The sequence below is a fragment of the Thamnophis elegans genome, chromosome 12 (genome assembly GCF_009769535.1).
Source record: "Thamnophis elegans isolate rThaEle1 chromosome 12, rThaEle1.pri, whole genome shotgun sequence".
Lineage (NCBI taxonomy): Eukaryota > Metazoa > Chordata > Lepidosauria > Squamata > Colubridae > Thamnophis > Thamnophis elegans.
The window spans coordinates 34,360,813-34,382,920 of NC_045552.1; the positions used below are offsets into that span (position 1 = coordinate 34,360,813).

A 22,108-nucleotide genomic window follows, 5' to 3' on the forward strand; every position below is an offset into this window, starting at 1 on the left:
AAATCCAAATGAATGAAATATTCCTCATGCCAATGTATTACGTTGTAAGCATTCTTTATTCTGTCTCATTCCAAACCTCAGAAAAGTTTTCAATAAATTTATCACTAATAAATTTAGCTATCGATTTTCTTGTCTTGATTAAATACACAAGTTGTATGCTTATCTGTGAATATTGTATTTTAGTATCATGCTAATTAATTGCATTAGCCTGAAAATACTAGCATTGAGCAATAAGATCTTAAGTTTGATATTCAATGTAAATATTTAATAGTTTAGCAAACAATGTTATATAATACATTCATACTTTGCAAGTTTTGTGAATTTTTGTTTTTGTTATAATCATAATTTGTAAATCCATGAAGCTTCCTTTTAATCTGTATACATTTTAATTATGTTTCCTTACACTTTATGAAGTAATAGCCACTTTTTTAAATAGGACCTCATGCCTTGAAGATTTTGTAAAAAAAATAAATGCTTAAATAACTGTTGTGTAATTTCATGATATGGCTTTTTACCTATACAGCTGTACATACATATATACACATACATACATACATACATACATACATACATACATACATACATACATACATTTATTTCCACATGGGAAATACTCATTTGCATTTCACTTTTAAACAAAAGGACACTTCTCTACGTTTGCTTTCTCAGCACTTTTAAGGGCTTCAAGCTGTATCTAGGGAACAATTGCACTGATATTTTAGCCACACGCTTCCCTTTAAAGTTGTGGGTGTAACCTCCCAAGAATGTGGCTTTGGTTCAGTTTGAAACCTGCAAACAATTCCTCTTCTTCCTTCTACAGAAAAGCAGAAAGAAGCCTTCCTAAGTATTTTGTGTGTTCTTGAAAAAAAACATACAGGCAGCACAGTGGCCTCCTTCCCCTAGTCAACATTCAAGAATCTGAGGCATCCTTATTACTCCATGGAATGTGCAAGACTAATCAACCATGAGATAAACCTGGCTTGTAGTCCTTCAGCTCTGGAACCAACACGAGGAAAGACTGGAGCTGCAAGCACAACATCTGCATGGGGTTGCTGCCTGAGGGGTCTCTTTCACTTGCAGAAGGTCAACAACTTTTTCATGTTTGGCGCAGAGCTGAACCTTTAGCCTGATACTCTCCCAAGTTCTTCCCACAACCACCGACCTTCCTATGAAATTTCCATCATGCACAGCCAACATGGGAGCGGTTGGCCAGCTGGAAATCCAAGGAAAGCTAGACAACCAGGTGGAAGAACATCTTGGTTCAGTCCCAGCTAGAGAATTAAACCTGGTCTTGACCATTAAGTTGTCTTAGTACCTAGACATAGTACATGTGATGTTGCTGATTTCTTCCATGGTAGGATCTGGTGTGTGGAATTAATTGGACAGGCCAATGTAACATCCAACATAGTTAAGCTGATTTGCAAGTCAGTTGATCATAAGAATGCAGCCAGAGTGAATTGGGATTTTCTTGCAGCATTTCCTACTGTGCCTCGGCTTCGCAACAGATTCTGAAGCGGAGGGCCTGGGGCTTCACTCGGGAGTTCCTTATGCCCCAGGCCAAGTGGAGGGCACCCCCACGGTCTCCCAAATCTCTTTCCAGAAAGCTTTTCTCCTGAGTTTCAAGCCAGGACCTGGGTTTGGCAGACTGCTGCCTGTTTTGGTTTGGTAAGGTTTGGCCTCTTCAAATACAGGCACTCCTTTACTGACAATCACAATCCAGCCCCAAGTTTCTGTTGCTAAGCAAGATATTAAGTGGGTTCTTGCCACAGCGGTTAAGTGAATCTTTGTAGTACTTAAGTTAGTAACACAGTTGGCTTCCCTGTTGACTTTGCTTGTCAGAAGGAGATCATGTTGTTCCAGGATGGGGCCACTGTCATAAGTACAAGGCAGTTGCCAAGCATCTGAATCTTAATCCCGTGGCCATGGGGATGCTGCAACTGTCAGTAAAAACTGATCATCCATCACTTTTTCCAGTACGGTTGTAACTGAAGGGTGGCTAAGTGAATAGTTGTAAATCAAGAACTACCCGTAAAGCATTTTAGAACGTAAAAAAATGGTTCAAGTTTGCCTTAAATTGATTTCTAACCTCTGCCCACCCAGTTTTGGGTGAGGAGGTTGGTTGGACTAGAAGGCCTCCAAAGTCCCTTCCAATTCGGTTATTCTGCAATAAAATGGAAATCGATCAAATTTCGACTTCACCTCCATCCCTGCAAACACCTAGTGGTCTCCCATCCTAGTCCTCAAATCCTTCCCAGCCTTTTCCCCTGAGCACCAGAGGCCGACTAGCAGCAGCCTGGAGGTTTGGAGGGGAGCAGTTTCCCAATGCCGCCCCCCCCCCCGCTGAAACCTACCCCACACTCATCCCACAAAGGGGAATCGGGAGCCTGCAGAGAGAGTGGCACTTCCAGCCCTCACCAGCCTCCCGTTCTCCCCGCATGCTGACAAAGGCGCCAACGGCACCCAAATTCCCGCAACCCCCGTTGGGCGAGATGAGCGGAGAGGCTGTCCGCTCGCTTCGAATCCACGAGCCCCGTCCGAGAAAGGAGTCGGCACTCGGGGACGCCAATCCCGGGTTAACTGAACAACCGGGTTGGAAGGGCCCCTGGAGGGCTTCTAGTCCAGCCCCTTGCCCAGCAGGAGCCCCGCCAGGGCCTTTTCGGACAAACGGCTGTCCGGTCTCTTTTCCTGGGGATTCCCCTCCCCCTCGGGAAATCCCTTCCGCCTTCCAGGTCGCAGCCTCCCCCCTGCAGAGGCCCTCTTGGCCTCACTGCCGCCCACGGAGCCCCCCGCGCGAGCTCCAAGCGGCGTCTCCAAGCGGCGTCCCGGGCTACTGGCAGCTGGGCGGCGCGCTGGGGCTGGCCTGGGTCCGCGGGGCGCTAGGACCTGGCCGCTCTCCCGCTGCAGGAGCCGCCGCCTCCCTCTGCCGGCCTGGGCGCCGCCGGCTGCGGCTCCCCCGCCGGACGGAGCGGGGCTCTTTCTGTGGCAAGGAGCGAGCGAGCGCCGACGCCTCCGGGGAGCAGCCGAAAAGGGCGGGCGGGGATGGCGGCGGCGAGCGCTCGGTGCAGGATGCAGCAGGCGGGGCGGCGCTGAGCCCGGCCGCTCGTCCCTCTGGCTGCAGGCGCGGCCCCGGCCCGGCCCCGCCATGGCCGCCCACCTGGAGCCCTTGCCGGCCGCGGAGCTGGAGGCGGAGGAGGACGAGGAGCAGTGGCTCTACGGAGGTGGGGGCGGCGCGGGGGCAGGGGCGGCCGATTCCCAGGCTGCTTCCCCCGCCGGGCGTTGCCGCGGAGCTGGAGGCAGCCGGCGAAGCGTCGGGAGGTTGGAGAGCTTGGCGCTTTCCTCTCCGGACAAGGCTGCTCGCCGCGCCGGGCTTGGAAGCCGAGGATGCTCGGGCTGGTTGGGGATGATGGGATTGGCCGGCCGGCGCGTTGGAGGCAGGGCTGGCGGGCCCTCGGCCGCCGCCCCCTGGCTGGCAGTCTGGAGGAAGAGCGGGCCGGGGGCTTCTCTGAGTAAGGGCGCCCCCCGGGGGGCAGGAATGCGCGGGCCAGGGACGTCCGGCTGGGGGATGCTCCGCGCTCGGGGGGGGGGGGGGACGAAGGCAGGGCGGGCCCGGTGAGACCCCCAAAGGCAGGGAGGGTTGGGGACACAACAGCAAGGTCAGAGCCTTTGGGGATCCCAGCAAGTGGGGAGGGCTCCGGTCCGCTGCCCCTCCCCCCTCCAGAAGATGGGATCTGCTGGCTTGACAATCTTTCAGTCTTGCCTTTAACAGAGTAAGAGGGTTGGGAGGGACCTTGGAGGTCTTCTAGTCCAACCCCCTGCTCAAGCAGGAGACCCCAGACCATTCCAGACAAGTGGCGTCTGGTGTTTTCTTAAAGACCAGATGGCCACTTTCAGAAGAAACGATTGATGGTTCACAATGATTCACACTTGGGCTGGGTTTACACAACAACTTGGACCTCAAAGTAGCCAACTTCATTTTCATGCAGGCTGTTGTGTGATCCTGACCTCTTCTCTCTTGTATGAACCAAGTGGTGGGATTGATAAAAGCAGGTTTTGCCTTAGGATCAGTCAGTGCTTTAAAACAGGGCTCTTCAAACTTCACAACTTTAACACTCCCTGAATTCCCCAGTTAGGCTTGTTGGGAACTCTGGGAATCAAAGTCCAAAAGTCTCAAAGTGGTCAAGTTTGGAGAGCCCTGCTTTAAAGTAAGGAAGTAAAAGCTCACCTGAGCATTCGGGAAAACTCTCCCCAACCTCTGGCAAGGTCCAATAGTCCAACCCAGATTGATCATATCATCTGCCAGTTGTAGATGAATGGAGAATAGGATTTCCTGTCTCATGGGGGTTACAGTATAATTTGATAGGAAAGTGAGCACCAAAGAGAAGGTCACAAATGGAAGGAGAGCTTAAACTTTAAGGGGTGGTTGAAGAATCTACATTCAGGTGGGTTGATACCTCCCTAGAATTAATCACAGCAAACAATGATGCTTAAGTGGAGACTTCAAAAACTTTGGGGAGGTTATAAAGAGGGATTGGGAGATGTGGCTTGCCATGGGGGACAGTTCTAGGAATAAAGGGAAGCACGGCCTAGTGGATGGCCCTTCAAAGGGAACAGAACTTTAGATGAGGCAGCTGCATGACCCTGCTTGAGACATTCAGGGCCAACTGTTGGTCAAAATTGAAATGCCTGGTGGGAAAAAAAGGAAGAGTCCTCTTCCAAGTAAGTAATTCAAACAAAGCTTGTGGCATTACTAGGGGATTCAAACGATTGAATTCGTGCTTCCCCTGAATGAGGTGGGAGAAAGGACATGCCATGGGAACCTTCTGCACAGGACTTCCAGATAAAACCAAGCTAAGAATGTATTACTATTCTTCTCTTCCTTCCTAGTATCTACGGTATCTCTCCACACTCATGACTATAACCATGTTGCTTGTATCTTTCCATTTATACTTTTTATTTGTTTCCTAATACAATTTGATAGCTTATTAGTAACCTTGACTATCACTAAGTGATGCATCTTTTTATTCTTGATGAATGTATTTTATTATCTTACGTACACTGAGAACATCTGCACCAAAGACAAATTCCTTGTGTGTCCAATCACACTTGGCTAATCAAGAATTGTAGTCTAGTCTAGTCTGAAATTCAGGGGGAGCTGGTAAAAGTGGATATTATTCTATGTTCTCATTCAATGGTGGGATTCAAATAATTTAACAAGCAGTTCTCTGCTCTAATGACCAGCTGGATAGGCATGGCTCAGTGGTCATGTGACTGGGTGAGCGTGGCCAATTTAACGTCACTCATGTCAATGGGTCCTTAGCCTTAGCTGTTACAATGTAATAAGGGTTAATGTTCTATCCTAAACGTTGCCAATTTCTCCAGTCTCTTTCCTCCTCCCCCCTTCTTTCCCCCAAGTATGTTTGACCCCAATAATCAGGTAATTCACTCCGCTGGGGTTTTCTCATGGGCCCCTGGTGCTGGTAGCTTCTCCATTCCCCTTCATCGCCTCCCCTTCTTTCCCCAAAGTACCTTCGGCTCCAATAGTCAGGGAATTCACTCGTCTGGGGTTTTCTCACGGCACCCAGCTCCAGGGATGGTTGTCGGGGTGGTCTTTGGGAGAGTCCAGCATTCCAGCTTGTCTCTGTCTCTCTTTGTCCCACCGAAATTGACCATCGGGGTGGGGGGGGGAGGTTCAGGCTGGCTGGAAATTTGCAGTTGAAATAAATCTTCGTGTAAGGATAGGTCAGGCGGGCTGGGTTCGTGTAAAGAAAGGTCGGGAGGTCCTACTCCACTGGAATCCGCACCTCCAACGGCCCCCTCCTCCTCTCTGATCGGAGAAGACATTATCTCCCTTCTCGGTAGACGTAAATCTCCTGGAAAGGGTTTTTATTTTTTTTTTCAGACTTTGCTTCTTGTCAGCTCCACTCCATTACATAACTAGGAAAGAAGACTAAGAGACTCCATGGGTTGGAAATCAAAAGTACTTTTACTAATTATAAATGGTAAGCGAGCAGTAGCGAAGCAAATTCTGCTTAATCAGGCGCGAAAGCAATTGATATATAGAATAGTCCGTTCCCCCCCCCCTTAGGATAATAGCTCCAGTCCAATCATAAGTCCTTCAAGTGTCAGGTGTGAGATAACTTCAAAAAGATAGGCCGATGATGGAATGTCGAGCCCGTTGATGCAGGCGGGAAACACATACGCATGCGCAATCCCAACGTCTGGTACATCCTAGAACATTCCTCCAGCACAGCAATTAACCCCTCCCAAATACCAGCCCCCCCCTTCCCGTTTCATGGCAGCTGAAGCAACAGCAAGGCAGAAGCTGACAGCAATAAAGTTTAGGATAGAAACACCAGAATGTTCCTACATTCCTTACAGGATTAGCCCTGTAAAGTGGGGGGGGGGATAAGATTTACTCCAACAACCAATTCTCTGAACTGCTTAGAAAGTTAACAACCAGTTCTCCCGAATAGGTGCGAACTGGCTGAATGCCACCACTATTCTCATTGTATTAATAGCCGGGAGTGAATTGGTGGTTTTTCAATACAGTAGTTTAACGTTAAACCAGGGTTTCCCAACCTTGACAAATTTAAGAGCTGTGGAATTCAAGCCCCAGAATTCCCCAGCCAACCATTGTGGACTTTAAATCCCACAAATCCCCAAGCAGCCATTGCTGGCTGAGGAATTCTGAGAGTTGAAGTCCACAGGTCTTAAAGTTGTCAAAGCTGGAAAACCCAGCATTAAACCATGATTTAAAGTTAGGTGCATAAGCAAAAGAAGAAGAAAAATAATACTGAGCAAAGTTTTAGTTTTCTTTTTACAGGTACCAAAGAAATGGTTCCATTTTATTTCTCCTGGTTGTTTGCTCTTGGTTCAGTACAAACCAAGTTTTGTGTCTTAAAATGTAACACTTGCCAATTGTTAATCCAGCCATTTGCAAACCTTGTATTTAACCTTGTTAAAAAGTAGCTTGCATTTCTATCAGGCCAAGATTTCCTGGTTTATATAATAACATTCTGGGCATCAGAGATGGTTTTCCTATAGATTTTTATTTATTTATTTATTTGTTTTTAGAACTGTGCTTTAGCATCCTGCCTGAATAGCCAGAGACTTCATTTAGCCCTCAAAGCTCGGCCATTCAGTACAGTGTAGGTCCGTGATGGCGAATGCAGCGTTGTCCGTTCCTCTTTTGGGTTCCTGGCACACATGCGTGTGTGACGATCAGCTGGCCTTCGGGCGTGTGGCAGTGCCAGAAACAGGAGGAGCTGGGCTTCCATTTTCCTGCGTGAGCAGGCCCCCCTGGGCAGCTCCTCTTCCAGGTTGCAGACCAGATGACCCCGTGTGCGCACTCCCTTTTCGGCATTAGATGTACTAGGTAGTCCTTGACTTTCAAACATCCATTCAAAGTTACAACAGACAGCACTTAAAAAAAGTGACTTATGACTGTTTTTCACACATACAACCATTGCAGCATCCCCGGGGTCAGCGGTATATAAGTCTAACTGCTATTGCTATTGCTAGTTGACAAATATGCTTGTCTAAATGTTTAAACTGCTTTCGTTCCTAGATGTTACTGTGATAAAGAATAACAGAATAGAATTACAGAATAACAGAGTTGGAAGGGACCTTGGAGGTCTTATAGTCCAATCCCCTGCACAATACCATTCCCTACAAAGGCTGTGCAGTCTCTTCTTAAAAATCTCCAGTGTTGGAGCATTCACAACTTTTGAAGGCAATTTGTTCCACTGATTAATTGTTCTAACTTAGGAAATTTCTCCTTAGTTCTACGTTGCTTCCCTCCTTGATGAGTTTCCATCCATTGTTTCTTGTCCTGCCTTCAGGTGCTTTGGAGAATAGCTTGACCCCTTTCTTCTCTGTGACAGCCCCTTCGATTGGAACACAGCTATCATGTCACCCCAGTCCTTTTCTCCCTTAAACTGGACCTACCCAGTTCCTGCAACCCATTCCTTGTATGTTTTAGCCTCCAGCTCCCTAATCATCTTTGTTGTTCTTCTCTGCACTCTTTCTGGAGTCTCAACATTTTTTTAATATTGCGGCAATGAAAACAATATTCCAAGTGTGATCCTACAAAGGCATAAAGTGGTATTAACACTTGATGTGTTCTTGATTCTGTCCCTCTGTGAATGCAGCTTAGGACTACATTGGCTTTTTTAGCTGCTGCAGCAGACGGCTGGCTCATACTTAAGTGATTGTCCACTCCAAGATCCTTTTCACAGTTTTGAGTATTGAGTCAGGGGAACAAGAATGAAATGTGGCTGCATCTGCCCCTTTCAGAAAAAAACCCGTCTTCATTACATTTTAAACTGCCAACTCTTACCTATCGATCAGGAGTCTCAGCAAGACATAAAGTGTCCATCAGTCTATATTTTGGGTTTCCTGGCAGTCATCAAGAGTGACTTTTATGCTGTATTTTTTAGCAATATTATTTCAGACTTTAAAACTGTTGGTGTGATGATAGTCCCTAGTTAGCCAGGTGTTTTAGACATATACCAACAAAAAGCTATCCAGTTTTGTTTCCTTAGGTCATGTAAACCATAACAGATCTCTTGGATGGTATCAAAAATAACATTCTGGGGACCTTTAGAACCTTACTTGGATAAATAGGGTTTCCCCCCCTTTTCTAATGTGCTTAGATTATTATAGTGGCGCAGTGTTGAAGCCTATTGGTTCCAGATCTCTATTAAAAGAATACTAAGAACTGAGTCTTCAGGCCATGTGTTACTCTTGAGAAGATGCAACCTGGTCTTTGGTTTTGCACAGACGCCACCAGTGCAGAGTTTTCATCCTTTTTTATTTGAAGCAGAAATGCTTTAAATAAACAAAGATTGGTAATTGAACGCAAGATGAATTAATAGCAAATCTCTCCAGTGAACTGTTTAAACAGGCACAGCACTTAAGGAGGGAGGCACATGATGTATAGAGGAAGTGAACTGTCATACATGCCATCACAATCAAGAGATGGTTTTTTAAAAAAAATTTCGTAGGGTGTTTGTCAGATCAGTACTGAGAAAAATGCCACTTCCTTGGCATCTGGCTTGATTGGAACTATTGCTATTATCCCGGTATAGTAAATGTGAATTTTATGCTGCTCTTGAGCTTGTTGTTTGTCTGCAGACATTTTGTTACCCAGCTAGGTAACATCATCAGTGCAAGAGAATGTAGGCTTTGCCCCCTGTTTATGTATAGTAGATTGCCGTAACAGGATTAGTGGAAGTGTTGCTCCTCCAAGTTCCCTGATTAGAGTATTGTTGCCTGCTTGATAATTCAGGGTTGGTCCCTGCTTAACTGGTTTATCTCTATGGGTCTATTGTGTCAGTCATCCATAGACACAAAGACACAATAAACATGTGTCAGACATCCATAGAAATACAGACAAAATATAATAAATGTGTCGGCCATTCATAGATACATAAACACAATAAACATGTAGTAGCCACCACATAGACAGAGAGGTCTAGGACAACTCATTGCAGCTAACTTGCCACAGCCACCTTGCTGTGGGACAATTTAACACTGTATTAATAATTTCATTCAGTTCCATCAAAATTAATTTAATTTCAGTTCAATTGTCCTGCAGCCAGTTGGCCATGGCAAGTTATCCCATTCTGTAAACCGAGATAAGCCACATTTACACAGCATTTAAAAGAGACAATAATAAGTAAGAAGGTAACAAAAAGAAGACCTCAAAAAGAACAGAACACGTCCTCTCCCACAGACAATGCCCAGATAAGCAGGAATTAACACAGAAAACAGTATCTTAATTAAGGAACTGCCACAGGGAAACCTACCCCTTCACCAACACTGCCAGGTTAAGCTACTGTAGATAAACAGGCAGCAAACCCTACACTAGTTTGCACTGATGTTGTTACCTAGTTGGATAATGAAATGTCTGCAAGAAAACCACCAAGCTCAGAGAGCACCAAGGACTCCACAGTTCAACCTGAGCGACAAATATTATTTTCTATCTTGCAAAAGTTTTAAAGAGTTTCTACTGCACACAGAGAGGGGGGGGGGATTACATGAGTGAGGCATGCAGATCCATTTGTATAAACAAAAATTATACAGCCAGCCTGCTAATATCAAAATAGGCCACAGATCATGTGCATCCTCTTTGCCCAGGAAATGTGATGCAGGAAAGACTTTGAATGTGGCTTCCTCCCTGATTTCTTAATTAAACTAATTATGAATGTCTGAAGGATGACTCCTTACCAACCCTCAGAGTCAGTGGAGTCCAGGCACAGGTTCAGAAGGATGATGGGTTTTGTTGCACTGGCCGCAGAAAACTTCCCTGACTGCCCATTTGGAAATCCTGCAGTTGGAAGATCCTCAATTCAGATTTCTGCTAGATGCAGGAATCCAAATTAAAGCATCCCCTACAGAAAGATGTCCAGTCTCTGTCCAAACGCACCCAGCAAAAGGGAGCCGATGGCTTTGCTTGGTCACTGCTTCTACTGCCAAATTGCTCTCCTCACTTATCCTTGGAATGTTTTTCCCATGTTCAGCTGGCATTTACTTTCTTGCAAATTGAGAGCCTTCTGTCTCCTGATCTGGGATGATCTGGACGTTGGAAAACCTGGAGGTTGTAAATACAACAAAATATTTTGGAGAAAGCAACAGCAAAACACTTCTATGTGGTTGCCAAGAAAACTCCATAGAAAATTCCTGGTCATCAGAATTGGATCAACTTAAAGGCGACTTCAAGAAGGATTGGTGCTTGGATGTCAATGTAGTTAGAAAAGAGAGACAAAAGCTAGGAAGAGATGGAGTACAGGGACAGTCTAGGAAAGCAATTGCTCCTTCTCGCTCACTTTTTTGTCCACATCCCACGACCCTTCCATATTCCATCGGAATTGGTCAATAGGAACACCTCATAAGACTACACTGAGTTCTTTTTTACAAATGTTGAATGATTTATCTTTGCCTTTAATTAATATTTGTCTTTCTCCCTATTTTCAGATGACAATGGAAAGGCAGAAGATGGACCAATATCTGGGTAAATCTTCAGTTTTTTCATTTAGAACCAAACATATTTAGGTCAGGTAGCCAACCTTCTGTCACATGATGCTCTTCAGATCTGTTGGACTTCAATCTCCATAACAGCCGGCAAGCTTTTGTCATGCTAATTGAACATCATAGCATATATCATGTATATATGAATGCAGCATTTCTATATAATACTATATAATGTTTCCGGAGCATATCAAGTTACAGAGGTACTTGATGTTACATCAAGTTAATTTTATTACATTATATTTACATTACCTTAGATTAAATTAATGTTAAGTTACATTAATTGTAAAAGCTTAAGTGTAGCTTTGTCACTTCTGCTTATTCCCAGCATCAAAACCTCATTAAGAAAAGCCCAAAAATGCTTTTCATATATCTGTTTCATTTGCATTTTATTTTCACATTTGTAGTTCTAAACTCTGTTTTAGTCATGCATGCATGTATGTATGTATGTATGTATGTATGTATGTATGTATGTATGTATTTATTGACCAGGAACAGGCTTGCTTCCTGACTGCCTGCTTAGCTGACTTGGGCTTTTCTAAAAAAAGAAGATGGGATAGGAACTCGTGAAAGCAATGCAAAAGTCAGCCAGGTAGTTGGAAAGCCAGCCTGTTCCTGGTCAGCCAAGTCCCTTCATCGCTCCATGGATACCTTGAGCTTTAAGTCCAGGGCCCTGCAGAAGCTGTTCTGGCTGCAGTTGAGCATGCCAAGGATAACCCTGGATGTTGATATCTGCATAGAAAGGAATACTTTGCATGCTGGAGGGTCAGTTGTCCTACTGATTGACCAATGTAATCTGTATTTTATTGGGTGGAGAAACTTGCCCTTATTGTTGTGTTTACATTTATCAGACACAACGAATCTCATCCATTGCAAGACATTCCTAAGGAGACCAGGATTGTTATCAGTGAAGACCAAGAACTGTTGCAGCAGGTAAGTGATGGTCCTCAAGTAGAAAGTCCAGCACAGCCTTTTCCAATCATGTGTCTGGCAAATGTGTTGGACTTCATTCCTAGTCCTGTCTAGCATAGACAATCACTGGATATTTTCCTGTCAAGGTCTGGCTACGTTCACAGGAGAAATCCATAGAGAGCTTTGTCAGGGACAGGCAGAGCTCACACTAAAAATAGTTGGGACCCACCTCTTCAAGTCCTGCTTTGCTGCCTCACTCTGGCAAGAGTTGGGGTGTTCCTGGGAGAGATGAGCAGACATGGGAGGGTCAAGCTGAAGTAGAGGAAGAAAGTCATCCAGCTTCCACTATTTGGTCTTGAGCACATGGCCATTATCTTCACACAGAACATCAAAAGTTATTTTCACGTCATGAAGTCATTGATAGATGCCACGCAAGTCTATGACTGTAATACATATATGATTGATTGATAATTAATAGAAAACCAGAGGAACCATGGATTGGATTGGATTGAAAGAAGTAATTAAGGATGAATGTGAAAAGATACGTCTGAAGAGAAAACTGGATTTTAGAACAAACCATGGAAATTGACAGGAAGGGAAGAGAAAGGAAAAAACCAAAACAAAAACCTGAAAGGCAATTAAGCAAGAGTTTCAGAGACAAGAAGTAGTGTTACAACAATTGCTGTAAAGACACTAAAGGTAGAAAAACATTGAAAAACAAGAAACATCTTCCAAAAGATCTCTGAAGTTCAAATTACCCTACTTGGGAGGGATTAATGGAAGGTCTGTTTCTTTGGAGAAGGTTCTGAGGCTCAGTAGGATGGAAGAAAGCAGAAGAGGAGCAGAGAGGTTCATCAGCCCAAATACAACGATGTGGGGGCGTTGTTGGAAGACTTGGAAGAAAAAGCTTAGGGACAGATTGTCATGGAGAAAAAGTTGCCTCTCTGGCTGGCAACAGTCAACACTAATCTGATAATACATAATCAGGTGGTATCCAAATCCAAATTAGATGGAGCTCCCTGTACTCTTTTTTTTTCTCACGTTCTCTTTTGTTCCTGGTGACAACTCACCTAACCGGGTTTAGTTTCTCATGCTGGACGTGTTACTGTCTTTGCTGTAGCTCATCCCAAGTGGGGAAGATGAGGAGGAGGAGAGCGACAGTGATGATGATGACATTCGAGTCACGATTGGCAATATCAAGACTGGAGCCCCACCTTATATGTATGTGTCACACCCTCTGCCAAATCCTATTCTTTACTTAGTCATGCATGTTTTGTGAGATCAATGATGTTTTACTTGTTTATTTTATTTTTATCTTGCCTCTGTTTTTTATAAATGACTCAATGAGGTGAACATATCTAATATTCCTTCCTCCTCCTATTTTCCCCACAACAACAACCCTATAAGGTGGATTGGGCTAAGAGAGACTTGACTGGCCCTAAATCACCCGGACGCCTTTCATGCCTAAGGTAATAGTTGTAGAACTCAACCATCTGCTGATGATTGACTCAAGGTCACCCAGCTATTTTTCACGTCTAAGGTGGGACCAGAACTCACGGTCTCTTGGTGATTGGCCAAAGTCACCCAATTGGCTTTCATGCTTAAAACAGGACTAGAACTCACCATCTCCTGGTGACTGACCCAAAGTCCCCAGTCAGTTTTTCATGTTTAAGGTAAGACTGGAATTGGCAGTTGGTCTTACCTGAACTGCATGTTTAAGAGAAGGTGTGGGAGGAGTAACACATGGGTATTAACCCAGCCCTTTTGCCCTGGAGTCTGAGGTAATCTTTTGAGGCCACACCTCCGATCCTCCTTCTGCTCTCCCAGATTAACCGATGGTTGTATCAGAGCACCTGGAAGGAAGGAACAAAGAACAACGCAAGCACACGTCCTTCTTATTTGGTGCTGACTGACCACTGAGCTAACTCAGGCCCCTGGCGGGGGGCGTCCTAAACAAGGGGGGGGAAGTGACTCCTCCCACACCTTCTCTTAAACATGCAGTTCAGGTAAGACCAACTGCCAGTTTCCAGAGTGAGGTGTGGGAGGAGTAACACATGGGACATACCAAAGCTAGATGTCCTAGGGAGGGATCAATGGGCCTGAGCCCCACGAGAGTCTAAGACTCCCTGCAGAACCCTCCTACCACAGGCCACCTCTGCGGAGGCGTAAGCATCTAGGTGGTAATGCCTAATGAACGGTGAAGGAGACGACCAGGCGGCGGCCCGGCAGATCTCCTCTATGGGGGCCTGGGTGGCCCAGGCTGCTGAGGTGGCCGCACTTCTGGTGGAGTGCGTTGTGATGCCCTCTGGAACTTGAATTCCCCGTGCCCCGTAGGCCTGTGAAATGGCCGCTCTGATCCACCTGCTGATGGTGGCCGGGGAAACCTTAGCGCCTCTGGTGGACGGTTGATATGACATGAAGAGGGCTTCTGAACGCCTAAAGGGTGCCGTGCGCTTCAGGTAGATGCACAAGGCTCTTCTGACATCCAACCTGTGCCAAGATCTTTCCCTATCCCTGGAGGGCTGCGGACAGAAGTCCGGCAGAACTATCTCTAGAGCCCTGTGGAAGGGAGAATTGATCTTGGGCATGAATGTGGGGTCCAATCTGAGGATGACCCGGTTCTCTAGGAAGGTGCAGAGGTCCGATCTGCTGGAGAGAGTGTTGATCTCAGATACTCTCCTGGCCGAGGTGATGGCAACCAGGAAGACGACCTTAAGGGTCAGGAATTGTAGGGAAACTTCCCTCAAGGGTTTGAATGGTGCCTCCGTCAATGCCTGGAGGACCGTGGGTAGGTCCCAGGTAGGGAATCGATGGACCACTGGGGGATTCAGATTCGCTGCTCCCTTAAGGAAACGCTTTAGGACCGGATGTTGGGACAAAGGAGTAGCATCCACCACCCCCCAGGACCGTGGAGAAAGCGGAGACCTGTCTTCTAAGGGTGCTGGGGGCCAAACCTTTCTCCAGACCTTCCTGTAGGAAGTCCAGAACCTGGGGTACCGAGGCCGAGGCAGATACGATGTTCTTTGCCTTACACCAATCAGCAAAGGCCACCCAGGAGGCATTGTAAATGCGGGTGGTGGACTGCCTCCTGGACGCCTCAACGGTCCTAATGACCTTTGAGGAGAAATTGGCCCCTCTCAGCTGTTCCCGCTCAATCGCCAGACGGTCAGATGGAGCCACTCCGGATCCGGGTGCTCCAGTGACCCTTCGTGTATGGACACCCCCCCTGGGGGGGGGATCCTCCAGTAGGGGGCTGAGGACAGCTCCACCAAGTCTGCTAGCCAGGGGTGGCATGGCCAGAAGGGAGCCACTAGGATCATCTCTGCTCCCTCTGACACCAGCCTCCTCAGAACCCCGGGGATGAGGGGAAGGGGGGGAAGGCATAGAGTAGACCTGATGGCCATCTGCAGCGCAGGGCGTCCGTGTCCATGGCTCCTCTGGATGGGAACCTCGATACAAAGATTGGCAGCTGGGCATTCACTGGGGTCGCAAAGAGATCCACCGCCGGGTGCCCGAACTTCTCCTTGCAGATCTGCCGGAAGACGCTGGGATGGAGCTGCCATTCTCTGTTGTCGATCGTCTCCCTGCTGAGCCAATCCGCTTGCTGGTTCTCCGTCCCATAGATGTGTTCCACTCTGATGGACTGGAGATGCCTCTCTGCCCAGTTTCCTAACCGGAGGGCCTCGTCACGAAGGGCCTTGGACTGGGTGCCCCCTTGCCTGTTCAAGTGGGCCTTGGCTGCCACGTTGTCCGTCAGGACCAGGACGTGATGGCTGGTCACTGTGGTCTTGAAGTGTCGTAGGGCCAGGTGGATGGCCCTGAGCTCCAACCAGTTTATGTTGTTGCGTAGATCTGTTGGAGTCCAACGGCCCTGGGCTATCTGGGTCTCCAGGTGTGCTCCCCAGCCGAACAGGCTCGCGTCCGTCATGAGTACTTGAGTATAAGAACCATTGCTGGTTCCTTGAAGAGAGATCCTCTGTCTAGTGCTGGGGTCAGCCACCAACGGAGCGAGAGCAACACCTGGGGCGACACTCGAACCTTGAACCTGGCGTTGCTCATCCCTGCCTTCTGGTATGGAAGCAGGAACCACTGAAACTCCCCGGCATGTAGGCGAGCCAAAGGCACGATTCCTATACAAGAGATGAATTTCCCAAGGAGCCTGGAAAGAAGAACTACAGGGACAGAGCATAATTTGCGAACCTCATGGATCAGCTGCACAAAGCTGTCCTTTCGCTCCTGGGGAAGGAAAACCTCCCCCAACACCGAATCTATAATAGATCCGAGGTGCTGGAGCCTGGTAGATGGAACCAGCTGGCTCTTCTCTAGGTTGATAGAGAACCCCAGGGACCTGAGAGTGTTGATGGTGATCCCCAGGTCCTGCCTGGCAGTGTCTGGGGACCTGGCTAGGACAAGGATATCATCTAGGTAACAAAACAGTCGGACTGGGAAAGAGCGCAGGTGACCTGCGGCTGCAGCCAGCACCTTGGTAAAGGTCCTGGGGGCTGAGGCCTGCCCGAAGGGTAGGGCCCTATATTGAAAGGGTAGGGCCCTATATTGAAAGTGGTTGCCCTCATGGGAGAACCTAAGGAACCTGCGATGTTCCGGGGTGATTCTGATATGTGAAGGTAGGCCTCCATGAGATCGATGGAGGCCAGGAAGTCGCCCTGTCGGATGCCCTCTAAGATGGATTTCAGAGAAGCCATCTTGAACCTACAGTAGACCACCCTGGAATTGAGTAGTTTAAGATCCAGGATGGCTCTCCACCCTCCTGAACTCTTGGGAACCAGAAACAGGTTCGAATAGAATCCAGAACCTCTCTCCCCGTCTGGGACCTTCTCTATGGCCCTGATATCTAGTAAATGTTTGATGGCCTTGGCCTTAAGGGCCCGTTTGGCCGGATCAGCAGAGGAGGCGAAGGTGCGGAACCTTTCAGGGAGTTGCGAGTGGAACTCCAGCTGTAACCCGAGCTTAACAGTCTGGAGGACCCACTCGTCTGAGCACCTGCGAAAAGGGAGAGGCGGCCGCCAATGGGGTGATCCGTGGATGGGTCACTTGAACCTGTGGAATGGGCGACCGCCCCCTCCTCGAAAGGGCCGCTTGCTCTGCTGCTGGCCCCTGAATCTATCCCTAGGGAATTGTCTATCTCCTTGCCTGTGGAACCTGGGGGTCTGGTACCTGTGACTCTGGACGTCCAATTCAGGTTGATGGTAGGATGTTCTCCTGGGGTAAGGAGCGTGGCGATCCGACCGTCTGGTCATAGTTGGGAGAACTTTCTTTTTGTTTTTGTCCTCCACCAGAAGAGGATCCAGCGAGGCACCGAAGAGCTTGTCCCCGGCGTAGTCTGCTCCTGCTCGGGACTCCGCTTGCCAGTGGCACAGCCACAGCAGGCGCCTGGATGCTACCGAGGAAGATAAGGCTCGGGATGCATACTTAACTGCATCCAGGGTGGCGTCAGCTGAGAATTGCGTGGCTGCCAGCACCTTCGAGATGTCCTGCAGCAGTCGTACCTCCGTGGCCGGGATCCTTTCTCTCAGCTGTTCCAGCCACAGCACGGTAGATCTATTGAAAAAGGATGCAGAAGCGGCCATCCTAATGGCCCAGGTTATGGCATGGAATGTTTTACGCAAAACAGTTTCCGCCTTCTTATCCTCTGCTTTAAGGCAATTGGCAATGTCTCCCGTCACCACGGTTGAGGCTGAGGCTAGGGTGGCGATCAGGTTGTCCACCTCCGGGAGCTGGAGTGCTTAGGCAAAGGTAGGTTTGAGGTTATAGAACAGTGATGGGCAACCTTTTTGGCGTGGTGTGTCAAAAATCAGCAAAAAATCGAGCATAACTCTCGTTGTGTGTCACTTCGACAAAAACATAATTTTGCGCAATTTATAGTTTAAACTACAAAAATGTATAATGGCGCTCACAGTTCCCGTTGGCACTCCGCTGTTCCATGCTGTGGTGCGGTCGTAACCGACAGTCCCAGGAGTAGACTCTCTGTGCCGGCCTGACTGGAGAGAGGCGCGCACTGTTCCCGCGCTCCTCTCCTGCGGGTCCTCCCTCGCCGCGCTGATGACGTGTGTGCGCACGGCACGCACGCCTTACCAGCAGCCCCTGCGCTCAGAAAGGGGCGGCGGCGATACAGTAAGTGAGTGTGGGCGGGGGAGATCACACGTCCCGCCCCCCACCGTTCCTCCAGCACAGATTCTTTCATCCTCGGCGGCCGTGCAGGAGCCGAGGATGAATCGCATGAAATCCTGTGCGTGTCACCCCAAATGGCTACGCGTGTCAGCACTGACACACGTGTCATAGGTTCGCCATCACTGTTATAGAACCTCCGCTCATTGCCCCCCGGATTGGAAAATGATCCTGGTTTAACCCACTGGGATTTTAGAACCTCCAGGAACATCTCTGGAGTGGGAATCTCCTCCTTCTCTACTGGGGGTCTATGGAAGGGGCCCTTCCTGCTACTCTTGCTGGTGCTAGGCGTGGCAGTAGCCACCCTGGGGTCTTGGGGGGGGATCCAGGTCTGTAGTCCTGGCCTTATGGGGTAGGGAACTAAATGGGGGGGGGGGAAGGCCAGTGATGGTGGGGGCCTCTGTAGACTGAGCATCCTCATCCTCAGAAAACCCCACCTCCTTCAGCTCCCCTTCCTCTAAATCTGAGGCTTCACTGGCAGTGGAAGGGGAAGGGGACCTTGCCTCTCTGGCAACAGGGGCTCTGGCACACGTCTGATGGTCCCTGGGTTGGTCTTGGGAAGATCTATGCTGGGGCCCCTGGGGCTGATGCTGCATACCAGAAGACATCACTTGAGCTAAGGCCCTGGCTAAAGCTTCTTGAAAGCTTTTAGGCAGCTCTGGAAGGGCAGGGCAGAGCTCTGGGGGTTGCAAGTGGTCTCTTGCCTCTGGTGATTCTGGTGCCAGCCTGTGCCTTGCTGGGCTGGGGACCCTGTGACCAAAGGGATCCCCCCTCATCTCAGATGAGTGGACAGGTGAAAGGGGGGGCGAAATAGAGCTGTGCCTTCTGCCTGAGTTCCTGGGGGAGCCAGGGGAGGTCGCCTGGGCCTTTACCAACGTGGGCAGCCTGCGGGGGGAACGTGATCTGGAAGGCGATGGGCTAATAGTGCCCCTGAACCTTCTTGAGGAGGCCCTGGTGACTCGTCCTCCCTGGGTATGGGGCTCCTTCCTGGATGTCCTGGAGGTGCCTCTTTTGCCGGGGGATCTCCCTCTGGGGCCATGGGAAGCTCCCCTAGAAGGCCCCTCGCCTAGATCTGAGTCCCCTGGTCTCGGGCCCGCACCCCCGCTCTTCGCCGCCTCCGCCATAACACTCACGGTTCTGTTGCTCACTCCCTCCTCGTTCTCTGCTGGCTGGTCTGCTCTGTGCAATGCTCGCGCCTCCTTTTCCAACCGCCGATCCGTGGCTCGAGCGCCGACCTGCACTGAGGTTCCTAGGCCTTCTGCTGATCCACCAGCAGAATCGGGTCGCTCTAGGCCTCTTCCGGCCTCCTCGATGCCTTCTGAGCGCTTTTGGCATCCGTAGGAGGAACGCCGATCACGTGCTCGACCACGTGCTCTTTCAAAGATGGCGGAGGACCAAGATGGCGGCCGCCAGTCTGCGGTCCGATTCTCTGCAGCTTGGGAGCGTTGGGGAAGATCCATCAGCTCCCCAGTCCTCAGCTGGTCTCCTGGGTATGAAGGGGCCTCCAAACGGCCCACACAGCTCCTTTTTCCCTCTTAGGCAACTGTCCGGTCGCTGGGGATCGCGCTAGCCGGCTGCACGGCTGGCTAGCGGCTCAGAGCACAGCAGGAGGGGTGAGTAATCCTCAGAAGCCTTCTTTAAGGAAAAAACGCTGTAGAGGAAAAAGCTCTAAGGTCTAAAAAGCTGTAAAAAAAAAAAACCCTAAGGAAGGGAGCTGAAGCCTGTAGAATCCAACAGGATTCGTAGAGGCTGCAAATCCTTAGAAAACCTGAAAGGGAAAAAGCAAAAAACCTAAGTCTTCCTAGGTGAGGGAGAGTCAGGAAAACACTCCTTCTGGGCTGGAGTCTGAGGTTAATCTGGGGGAGCAGAAGGAGGATCGGAGGTGTGGCCTCAAAAGATTACCTCAGACTCCAGGGCAAAAGGGTTGGGTTAATACCCATGTGTTACTCCTCCCACACCTCACTCTGGAAACTCACCATTTTCTGGTTTCCAGCTGATCAAATTTCTGCTGGATGTTCAAAGTCATTGAAGCAGCTTTCAGTTAAATCAGAGTGACTCAACCTGACACCATCCAGATGGGCAGGACTCCCGCTCCCATTATTCCTCAAAAGCCAATTAGAATGACGGGGAGGGCGCTACCAGCCCAACAGTGTTGTTTCCGCAAAGAAGACTCCACTTGTCTCTTCTCCTGGGTCAGCCTGTCAGTTCAGAAAATTTTTGGAACTACCCAGTGATGTTTTTCATGCTGTTTTTTTTTAATTTGTGCTGGTTTAAGGCCCTGATAAAGATGATTGGAGCCAAGCCCTACATAGATTGCCCAGAAGCTGCAGATCTGTCGTCTTCATTCTCTTTTAGGGGGACTCCAATGAACCTGAATCTAAAAACGGGTCGAGGCTACGGAGCACCAGCCTCAGGTATGAATGGAGCTTTATTTTCTGTTATCTTTTTTTCTTTGGGCAAACAAATGTTTTATTCTGAATTAATATTCAATACAATCAAAATGGCATGTAAGCCTATCTCAGACCATATCAGGCTTTGTAACATATGCTATTAATTAATTAGGCCTATTTAATTAGCATGCTGACTCTCTTCTTTCCTTCCCTCCTTCCTTCATGTCCTTTTCCTTTCCTATTTCCTTCCTTCCTGCCTTCCTGCCTGCCTGCCTTTCTTCCTTCCTTGCCTCTGCTTGCCATTGTTTTCTCCATGGAGCAAAACAATGTATTGTGTTGAGAAAGACCCACTCAAACAAAGCTGTTTTATTTGCAAATGGGCAGAACTCAGGAGCTGAAACTAAATTTATCCAGGAAGAGATTTATCTTTTTTGGAGTTGCTGTTTCCTCACCCTGGGAACAGCTCCGCCGTCTGCCTTCAGCACTAACCACCTGCTTTCCTTTCTTCAAAGCCAAGTCGCAGCCTAAAGGTATTGATTTAGAGGCTTCGGGGAATGTTAACGGCTTGCCAGTAATCGAGGTGGATTTAGAATCGTTTGAAGACAAACCATGGAGGAAACCAGGTGGGGCCTCAAAGTTTCTTGTGGTAAATATGTTCAACGGCTTTCTCCCCCCCCCCCGCAATTTGGTTTGGTTTGACCCGGCATCACCAGTCCTTGATGCAGAGAGGTGGGGCAGGTGGATACAGCCTGCAGTTTATGGGCCTGCTCTCCATAATGTGGTGCGATGAAATCTAAGAGCAGCACTATCGTTTTGGAAATGGGGAGATCTTTTTCTGTCGGTTCACTTGGGGTTGGATAAATGGAGTCCTTGCGGATTTTACTCCACTAGTCATTGCTGGCTCTAGGGGGCGCTGCTCATCTCCGTTTCAAGGCCATTGAGCCAGTGCTGTCCGAAAACATTTCTGTGGTCATGTGGCCGGCATGATTCACAGAGCCCTGTTACCTGAAGTGGTACCTATTTATCTACTTGCATTTGTATGCTAGATTGGCAGGAGCTGGAGCAAGGACGGGAGCTCACCCTGTCATGTGGTGCTCGGGTCTCGAACCTGGGCTGCTGCCTTTCCAGCCAACAAACCCAGCGTCTTAACCGCTGAGCAATCCCGCTGCTCCTTGGGGTTGGAGAGCTCAGCTCAATCAGGGATGGGCTTTTTAATCATTGTAGCTCAGCCTCTGAGTTTTGCCTCCCTATTTTCAGATAGTGTCATACAGATAATTTCTCCTGGCTTTTTTTCTTTTTTCTCCTCATTTAGAAACTGAAATGAGGATAACCTGGAGGAAGAGGAGGAAGAGGAGGAAGAGCCTCAGAGAAGAGAAATCTGAGTCCAAACCAAAAGTGGAATTGGAGAGAGTCTTAGACTGGGACACCACCATCACCCCTGCCCTGTTTTTTTCTTGAATATGAATGCATGGGGGGGGGGGGAGGCACATTTAAAGTTGCAAGATTGATGTACTTTTGAGGTAGACTCATCAGGCTTCAAAGCAAGAATGACACATAGTAATTCTTCCAAGCTGTGTTCTTTATTATTT

The 22,108-nt window shown here is 48.4% G+C and overlaps 1 protein-coding gene across 2 annotated transcripts in view; it reads left to right on the forward strand.

Moving 5' to 3' along the window:
- The first annotated feature begins 2,926 nt into the window (after nt 1-2,926).
- Nucleotides 2,927-22,108, forward strand: part of LOC116515378 (pre-mRNA 3'-end-processing factor FIP1-like) — a 44,703-nt gene continuing 25,521 nt past the window's right edge. The window contains exons 1-6 of one of the 2 annotated variants that reach the window (XM_032227370.1): nt 2,927-3,218; nt 10,978-11,014; nt 11,883-11,964; nt 13,064-13,164; nt 20,485-20,543; nt 21,032-21,142. In XM_032227370.1, coding sequence (XP_032083261.1) covers nt 3,143-3,218; nt 10,978-11,014; nt 11,883-11,964; nt 13,064-13,164; nt 20,485-20,543; nt 21,032-21,142 — 466 coding nt within the window. In that variant the 5' untranslated portion in view covers nt 2,927-3,142. Of the gene's footprint in view, nt 3,219-10,977; nt 11,015-11,882; nt 11,965-13,063; nt 13,165-17,295; nt 17,497-20,484; nt 20,544-21,031; nt 21,143-22,108 lie in introns of those variants that run through there. The other variant, XM_032227371.1, reaches the window with a different exon arrangement.